General features: G+C 35.1%; 2 protein-coding genes across 2 annotated transcripts; one reads left to right on the plus strand and one right to left on the minus strand.

Annotated features, from left to right (window-relative positions):
* The first annotated feature begins 360 nt into the window (after positions 1–360).
* Positions 361–5,907, plus strand: LOC117112293 (complement C1q subcomponent subunit C-like). The gene is made up of 5 exons (XM_033255361.1): positions 361–1,112; positions 2,883–3,026; positions 3,468–3,683; positions 4,540–4,614; positions 5,607–5,907. The coding sequence occupies exons 1-5, from the start codon at positions 587–589 to the stop codon at positions 5,795–5,797; spliced, it is 1,152 nt and encodes a 383-aa protein (XP_033111252.1). The 5' UTR covers positions 361–586; the 3' UTR covers positions 5,798–5,907.
* A 1,672-nt stretch (positions 5,908–7,579) lies between these two features.
* On the minus strand, positions 7,580–9,264 carry LOC117112292 (C1q-related factor-like). Its single transcript, XM_033255359.1, has 4 exons — positions 9,144–9,264; positions 8,828–9,043; positions 8,216–8,290; positions 7,580–8,017 (listed from the first exon to the last, which is right to left on the minus strand). The coding sequence occupies exons 1-4, from the start codon at positions 9,235–9,237 to the stop codon at positions 7,827–7,829; spliced, it is 576 nt and encodes a 191-aa protein (XP_033111250.1). The 5' UTR covers positions 9,238–9,264; the 3' UTR covers positions 7,580–7,826.
* Positions 9,265–9,270: the final 6 nt, after the last annotated feature.

Here is a 9,270-nt window from a genome sequence, read left to right on the forward strand (position 1 = left end):
AATTATTTCCATTGCACTCTCATAAACGTTCATTATTTTTAGACTAATAAATTATATATTATACTATTACAGCAGCAGGGAATGGTCAGGATGTATGATGTATGCCTATTAAAGTAACCAGCATAGCCTGTAGATTTTATTATATCACGTTCCATTTTCCACGTATATTATCGACATGTTGAAAACCAAGTAAATGTTGCATAGGCCTACATATTATGTAATTCTTTTCTGATGCACTGTCAATCCCATTTTAATACCACGTGTCCTACTTCCTTTTTGTTGGATAAATAAACAGAGAAAACTGTTTACCAAACCTTGACTTTTATAAAGCGTTGAAAGTTGACCTCAACGTAGAAATCAGATCAGGATGTGATAAGGAACGATTTATGGAAGTATGGCCTTTCCCACTAAACCAAAAGGAAACGAAACTGTCTAGTCGAGCAAGGACAACACTACACCGCAACAACAGAATTTGGAATCTGATGGTGACATCTTCAGTACTACTGTGAACTTCCAGTCAACTTGCTTTATATTTTATAGCAAGCTTTCAGTTTGAACACATTTTTTGGATTTTTAAAGTAGTAAAATGAAATCATTTCGATGTTTCAGTTTATGTTTAGTTTTTGCTGCCGTTATAGCAGGCATGTACGCAGCTACTGACACCAATCCTGAAATTCCTACTGTGCCAGTACCTGGATCTAGCGACGAAACACAATCGGTGAACATTACATTAACAGAAGAAATTGATAATAACTTGAATCCTGATACAGACCAAGTGAGTGGTCCTACCACTTCTACTGAAATGCCAAAAATAGACGTTCCAAATAGGCCTGTACCAACTCCAGATACTCCGGCAGGGGGTTCGGGGATAACACATAGACCTCCGCCGCCGGCGGATAATCGTCCATTTTATTATCACATCCCAGTTCCAGGTCCCCCTGGATCGCCTGGACCAACAGGTACCACTGGAAATCCTGGTTACCCTGGTCCCCAAGGGCCGATGGGCTACGCAGGCCCACCTGGAAATAACGGAAACAATGGCGCACCTGGTCTTATGGGCAGACCGGGCGCAGATGGGCAAAAAGGAGAACGAGGACTAACAGGAATGCCAGGTAAGAGAGAGAAAAAAAAACCACCCTAATTTAAAAAATATGTTGTCCGTCATGCTAAACAATTCCATTAAGTAAATTATTTTAATTAATTAAAATTTATTAATAGGACGCATGCCTGTAATGACTATGTTGATGTGGACATACTGGCACTCCTAAAGTCGTTTTAACCCTGATAAAAATACACATTCAACAGATTAGACGAAAAAGGGCTAAAAACAGATGGTAGGCCTACAGCTAAAATTTGGAAAGAGTAAAAAACACGTACTAAGACTATAACCATTAAAAATAAAATGATGAATATAGTACTGTAATATTAAAATAAGTTGCCATAAATAAAAAAAAAAATCATTCATCCATTCCTTCCTTTCATAGAATGTGAATGTTTCTAACTAATAAATGTTTCTCAAAGTTGCGCTGAGGTCAATTTATTGTTTAATTTTTTTAAAAAGATAATAAAGGCATTTAGATAAGAGCTACAACGGATGATTTACCTATGATGGGATAACGATATGCATGACCTACTCTTTTTCAATAATTTGTTAAGTGAGGTCAAAGAATATGCTAATCACTATAATATGGATTGGATTGAATTGGATTTGTTCGGTGTAAACACCAAGGATAGCCCACGAAAGTGTAGAAGAAGACTTATTTCCAGTGGGGTCCTTCTGGTGGTGATTGGGTAGTACACCGGGAGACAATCCCCTACACATTTCCGAAGAGTGTACTGCGTTCAACGTGCACATGTGCCATAATGCACACAGGACCAACAGCTTAAACGTTTCATCCGAAAGACGGTGCGCTATTATCACTTGTATTTCAGCCCTCTAGCTGAAACACAAGGAGAGGCAGCGATGGGAATTGAACCGGGGACCTAGAGATCTCCACGGTTCAGCGCACACACAGCGGCTACCACCAGGTTAGCCGACTGAGCTTAAGCTGCTCTCTCATCGGTGGATTAGGCCCAAAAAAATTGATTGCTAGTTTCACGTCCCCACCCTCACCAAATTTTGGAGCCTCATGAAAAGATTTACTATTTACTGTTTTCCAAAAAACATTCATTTTCCCATAGACAATAAAAATAATGACTATCTTAAAGAATGATGCCAAGTCTAAGAAAAGGTGGAAACATAAATGTCAGAAATATATTACAAAGATTCATTTTACTTCTTTTACATACAAATTTCTACCTGATCTTCACAGCCATTCCTTCCTCCACGATTCTGAACCGAAAACAAGTGATTTAATCCATTTACGACAAGACTCGACTTTTAAATTTATTTAATGCATCTATTAACCTACATTTGGCAATACTTTATAAACGTCATATATACTGTATCTATCTTAACTGTTACGGTAACCTGAGGAAACAAAGTCAGTGTACATCATAGGAAATATTGTGTTATTGTCCATGTGGTACATATCTGTGCGCATTTCAATTGTTCTTAAATTTCAATATTCTGTAAACCTTAAATAACTATATCATTTGCACGCAGAATTACTATAATATGTCAGTTTTTAAAATATTTTTATTATTATTTTATTTGTATTTTTTAAACTTATCATTCTATTGGATAGAGTATTACTCTAATTCATCGATTTTAAACATTAATGTATTATTGTATATCAATTGTATTTTCATATATTGGTCTTAAATAAAGTATACATTTGTCTTATTTATGAAAGTCCTTTGAAAGAAAACCTCTACGATTTGTTAGGTGTACAGATGGCGCATATATTTACTTGGTGTAACTTTAAATGCTTACAAAACAGGGGACGCAGGAATACCTGGTGCACCTGGAGCCCATGGTTCACGTGGTGATCCTGGTCCGATGGGACCACGTGGTCAACTGGGGCCACAAGGAAGGTCAGGCATTTCAGGACAAGACGGAATAGTCGGGCCAAAAGGCTTCCGTGGTAAGTGAAATAAAAATGAATGTTATTATTTACAACACCATAATATTGTATAATATTTAACGACGATAATTTCGAGGATAACAATTTTATGTTATATTAACGCTGCAGATTGCTATTCAAAACGTGTTTTTGTTTTGTTTTGTTTTGTTTTTTTTTATTTTTTCGATCCATAAATACGTATTAATAACTTATTTGGACTACATAACCTTACGAATGTTGCTACAATTTTGGGCAAACGATTTTTACCTAAACAACATGTTCACACAATTTATGAACGTTATAATAACGTTTTTGTTTTTGTTTTAATTGTAATTATTAAAGGTGTGATGTAGTCGACACCAACTTCTTAATAAGCGTTTTGGATGAATTTTTAATCACATAAAATATTAAAAATCATCTCTTAAACTAACTACCCATTTGGTGGAAATGCTTACTTAACAGGAACTAGTGGTAAACCTGGCCCTCCAGGGTTGAGGGGATTGCCTGGTAACTGTGATTGCACAAAAGCTATGGTGTACCAACGAGCATTTTCTGTTGCCAGGACGTCCAGTTTAACAGCAACAAATGGACATATGATCATCATGTGGAATCATGAATTTACTAACGTTGGCGGGGATTTCAACATGTCTACTGGTATATTTAACATTACTGTACCGGGTAAGTATACATGAATATCACATCGTTGCCAAGTAAAACTCGCCATGTCTGTGCATACGTCGACATCTCATCAATGTTGAATTACCATGCCACTGTGTATTTCCTATACTTTCAGTAATAAAATGTTGTTAATGATTCTGAAAAAAAAGAAGAAAAAACCAAGTATATCATACTGTAATTCACGTGTCAATCATGTTATCAATTGATTTTCATATAAACCCGATATCAAGAGAAGTGGTTTTCCAAATAATATACGATCACTATGTTACGGTATTAAATTACTTCTCACAAAGACCGTCAACTTATGTGATTCTATTAGTACAGATCTATTAGTTTACCATCAATCTTCACAGCATAGCCAACTGATCAATCACGATTCTTTCCATTGATTAAACGTTCTATATATAGTTTCTGAATGTAGTTTCTCTCATTGCCAAATTCAACTACAATAAATACTACAGCGTACTGAGTTTGGCACAATGATACGTGAACTTTAATTAAGTATCTACACAATTAATATATTTTGTACATTTGAAAAATAGTCACTACTCTGAAAATGGAAAATCAAGCACACTCGAATAATAATTGGCTTTAAATTACTCGAATTTTTTCTAACTTGAACAGTTTTCACAGCCACTTTTAATTCGACTTTGGCGCATACTTGACCTTATGATTATTTCTAACTGAGTACATGCAACATGCAAAATATTCAATAAGGCCATGTTATTTATTAAACAGAATTATAACATTGGAATTGTAAAACGCACAAAGTGTGTCAAAAAAATGCATTTAAATTGTTATTATTGTTTACTTTCTTATTGCGTCAGGTTTCATTTTATTTTTTTTTACTTTTCAGGTACCTACTTCTTTACTATACATGTTTACAAGTCATCTCGGCAAAACTTCCCTCTTGTTCAACTTATTAAAAATGGTAAGACGAATCCATGTAATTTATTTCACAAATGAAGTTTATCTGTATGACTTGTGAGTAGAATAAGTAAATTCGATGACTTAATCGCTTTTGAGTAGGTAGACCATTCCATAATTACATTTTTATATTTAGAAAATATCCTTCACGTCCACAACCAATACGCTCGTCAATTTCAGGATTCAACGATCCTATAGTAAACTAAGTCTATAAAATTGAATAAGAATGATAGGCCTTTCTCCAGGTGTTTAAACTCAGGGCACTAGGATTGGAAGGCAAACGTCTTACAAACCTCCACACTGTATATTTTATCATTATAAAATCAATAAGAGATTGTGACTTCAAAATGTGTTCGGATATCACATCACCCATTATAAACAGATTCATAATGCCCCTGTGAATTAGGGTATACAGCTAACATGCATTATAGGGAGGAAATGATGCAAGCTGTCTTAAAATTAGACTAGATGTCAAATACGTATCTTGTGCGCAGGCTCTTTTTTGCTGTCAGGTATATGGATATCCTACCTACCAGAAAACCATACCACTCATCATAAACGTAACTGAATATAAATTATATATTGATACTAATTTAAATATTACTGTCGAGGGAACCCTTTTTCAAACAATTGATAAAAACTATTTTAGTTATTTATATAATTATATACACCTCAGTGCTACTCAGTAACATTGATTTAGATTTAAATGATAACCAAATAATGGTAGAAACAGTGCTCAAATAAAGAACCAATGTTGTAAAGGTGATAAGTTGGTTATGTGGCTTTTTTTACTTTCACTAACTCGCCACTGAGGAAAGACTAGTGTTGTCCGGAAGCTCTATGGTTCTATTTGGCTGTTTCCTTACGTTTACATCTAGCTGTTACTTATCAAATTTGTATCTTTACCGAGATGCAGCCACTGTTTAACACAGCATTGTTTTTCAATATATTATCTTAATTAAAATCTTAATTATTTTTATATAATGTCTTTAATAGGTGATCACGTGATTGGTGTAATTGATTACGGACCGAATGACAGTGAAGATTCTGCTGGTAACAGTGTAATACTGAACCTATCCAAAGGTGATGCTGTTTGGCTGTTACTGTATGATGGCAAGGAAGTTTATAGCAGTCACTACAAGTTTACAACATTTTCCGGGTTTCTTCTTTTCCCGAATATCGATTGATTGACCCAGAAATGGATTTAAGTTTTTAGGTCAATATTTAAAATATGTTAACTAGCTGCTGTTATGTCTCAACCAAGCATAAATAATAAAATAATGTAACCTAGGCCTAATCACTTATTTTTGCAATTCATTTTATCTTTGATTAAATCATTTGCAAAGTTCAGGGGTCGCTCCAGGATACACATCTAGATGTGTATAAGAGACAGATATTTGTATTTTCATATATTGACCGACGGGTGGGCCAATGTCCCCGACGAGGAAAAGGTGGGCGTAGTCGGGTATTCCTCAAATGTTTCGAAAGTGATCCAGGGAGCGAGGCTACAAAAAATATTACAATTTAGATACAATAGCTTATTTAATCAATTTTATATGTAGATAGTCTACTAATATGTAGAAAATACATTTAATTTTTTTTCACCCAGACTAATTGTGGTTTTTTGGATGACGGAGAAAGGGAAAGGGAGATCTCCCCGACGGGGATCCTGGCCCCCAACAGGTGCCACCACTGACCAAGTCAGGTATATTACATGTACACTTTAACAAAGAAATAAAATAGAGTATTTAATCCAAAGAATAAAGAAATAGTTAGAAAAAACAATGTAACTGTGGAATGAAAAATAATGTTTCTTCAAATGTGTAAAATGAAAAATTATAATTTTGATTTACAAAGCACACAACAGGCTATTTCATTCAACACCAGTTAAAAAAAACCCCGGCTGTATACTTGGTTTAGTCTCGAAACGTTCGTATTTTTAAGAAGATGATTGTATGTTAATATTTAATATTACATTCTAAATGTCTTATATGGAGGAGTTTACTGTATATAGAAAGCGGTTTGCGCAAGGGTTGTGTCTCTGATTCTTTACGTCGTCGTAGTCGGCGGGAGTTCAATCCTCGCTTTGCTATTTGCTTTTGCCTTTGTGCAAGCCACTTTATCAAACATGTTGATGAGTATGAATGGGTACCGGCATTTTTTTTAGATGATAAGAGGAGTTGCGACCCTCTCACAGCGGGCACACTCTGGCTCAAACGCAAAGAGAGACGAGCACTTTGGCCTGTACTGGTTGACCTTCACCTACCTCTTTTAAAGATGGAAATTACATCTATCGTTTCCAAAATCTATGAGGAAATATTTCCTCTTTTCCCAGTATGGTACAAAGTTAGGTTTAGTCACTTTATAGTTACTCAACTTATTGCTAAAAAATGTATCCACCTTGAGATTGAAATCAACACATGCAGGTAATGTCTTGGATAAGTAATTGCCATCAATTTTATATATTTTACCAGCCTTCAAAATTTAGGTAACATTTATTGATTCTTTCGCTTTCGTATTTTTTGTCCATCTTCTGATTAAGTTTATTATATTGGTTTTTTTCGTTATATTTCTATCTGATAGAGAACACGTGATGCATCACTGACATTGATAAGACATAACGTAAGAAGCAAAATAACTGTACTCTATGAACCTAAACTCACAGACGTTAATCTTGACATCCAATTAAATGACTTCACCCTGCATCTTCGTCATCGTTGTCGTCTACAGTCATTATCATCATCGTCATCATCATCATCACAGTCAACACCATCATCAACATAATCTTCTTTTTCATCACCATCGTATCATTACTGTTGTAATCATAATAAAGACGATAAAGATAAAGTAGATTTTTAAAAATGTTATCTTTCATCTTTACAAAATTATTGTTATTTTCATTTTTACATTTAAATACATTTTTAAAACTTGTATTACCAGTACTACTGTAGTTTCAATAAAAACAAAAAGCAATTTCTTTAATTTATTCATTCGTTCAATGATGAATAGGCCTATATAAAAACAGGTGTGTAATTGCAAACATACAGACACTTTAGAGGAATGTTAACTTATCCAACAATATATATATAATATACATATATATAATTATATAGGCCTATATATGTATATGTATATGCATACATATAGATGTACATATCAATATGGAATTCTTAGAGTAATAGTTAAATATTCATAGTTTGCATACTACAATCGAAATCAAATTGGCATCGGAAATATGAGGAATCCAGAGAAAGTTGTCAACTTGTATGGTGTGCTTGAAAGTTCTCTTTCATCACCTAAAATCATCCAGATGAGGTCATTCATACTCAATGATAATATCACGCTATTACCACTCGAGTCTTCGCTGTCATTAGGTCCATAATCAATGGCACCGATAACTCGTTCACCTACAAAACAAGAATCCAGATATACGATTATTCTCTCCCTAATTTTCGAAGAATGCCTTAATTCTCTTAAAGACCAATAGAGCAACCTATTCGAAACGTTCAGATATGCTCAACACATCAGTTCTTTACAGAACTGTTCACGTGGTGCACCGCAATTTTAAACTATTGTGAATTTGATTAACAAGAAAACACTGTTACCGTTTTTTACAAGCTGTACAAGAGGGTAATTCTGCCGAGAAGTTTTGGAGACGTAGAAAGAAAAGAAATATGTGCCTGCCAAAAAGAACATAAGTCCATATAATCATCATCATGGTAATCATGGTACGTTGTCATTATCGTCATCATCAATATTATTATCATTATCGCTATCATCATCATCATCATCATTATCATTATCATCATCATCATCATTAATCGTCTTCACCATCACCGTCACAATCATCGTCGTCATTAACCATCATCATTACCACCACCACCACCATCGTCATTATCATCATCATAATGATTAATATTAATTGATTTATTACAATCCTATTAAAAGACATTCAATTACATTACACAAAGCCTCGGTCACACATTGCGTCGGTCTACGGTCGGCTACTTCGCCGACGAATCCATCTCCATTCTGTTTAGGGTTTGACAACTTTACGCCGTCTGCTGAATCAGTGGAAGTTGAGCAAAATCGTCGCTAAAAACAATCCGATGTACGCATCGCGTTGCAGTCTTCATGGAATCGCGCTGGCCGACCGTCGGTTGACGCAGTGTGTATCGGCTTTAGACTACTTTTCATGCAGTAAGCCTATTTCATACCTGGTACTGTCACATTAAAAATGCCTGTTTTCATATCAAAATCACCGCCTACATTAGAAAACTCATGATCCCATATGATTATCATATTTCCATCGTTTGCAACAATATTTGATGTTAACGCTACAGAAAATGCACGATGTTGGTTCCAGGCATTCACTAGGCTATACGTTCCTTGAGTCCCTTTTAATCCAGGTGGCCCAGATTTACCGGTAAGGCCTGGAATAAAGGATATAATTTAATTGGTAACAAATAGTTCAAAACACTACAAATGTTTGAAAATATACATTGAAATTAAAAATGTGTTATGATACGGTACCATTTGAGCCTACTTCTCCTTGTGGTCCCACTGTTCCCTCGGCTCCAGGATTTCCATCCGGACCCGGAGGTCCTCTTGGGCCAGCGTTCCCCATTTCTCCACGGTAACCGTTTACGCCAGGCACGCC

The sequence above is a fragment of the Anneissia japonica genome, unplaced genomic scaffold, assembly GCF_011630105.1.
Source record: "Anneissia japonica isolate Jap-2015-1 unplaced genomic scaffold, ASM1163010v1 scaffold1709_len327053_cov138, whole genome shotgun sequence".
In the NCBI taxonomy this organism is placed as follows: domain Eukaryota; kingdom Metazoa; phylum Echinodermata; class Crinoidea; order Comatulida; family Comatulidae; genus Anneissia; species Anneissia japonica.

Excerpts from the sequence above, each read along its gene's own strand:
- LOC117112293 (XM_033255361.1), top strand. The coding sequence starts at position 587 with ATGAAATCATTTCGATGTTTCAGTTTATGTTTAGTTTTTGCTGCCGTT. Across the intron at positions 1,113-2,882 it reads AGGACTAACAGGAATGCCAG|GGGACGCAGGAATACCTGGT; the intron begins GTAAGAGAGAGA and ends CTTACAAAACAG. Across the intron at positions 3,684-4,539 it reads ATTTAACATTACTGTACCGG|GTACCTACTTCTTTACTATA; the intron begins GTAAGTATACAT and ends TTTACTTTTCAG.
- LOC117112292 (XM_033255359.1), bottom strand. The coding sequence starts at position 9,237 with ATGGGGAACGCTGGCCCAAGAGGACCTCCGGGTCCGGATGGAAATCCT. Across the intron at positions 9,044-9,143 it reads AGGAGAAGTAGGCTCAAATG|GCCTTACCGGTAAATCTGGG; the intron begins GTACCGTATCAT and ends CCTTTATTCCAG. Across the intron at positions 8,018-8,215 it reads TGTACAGCTTGTAAAAAACG|GTGAACGAGTTATCGGTGCC; the intron begins GTAACAGTGTTT and ends CTTGTTTTGTAG.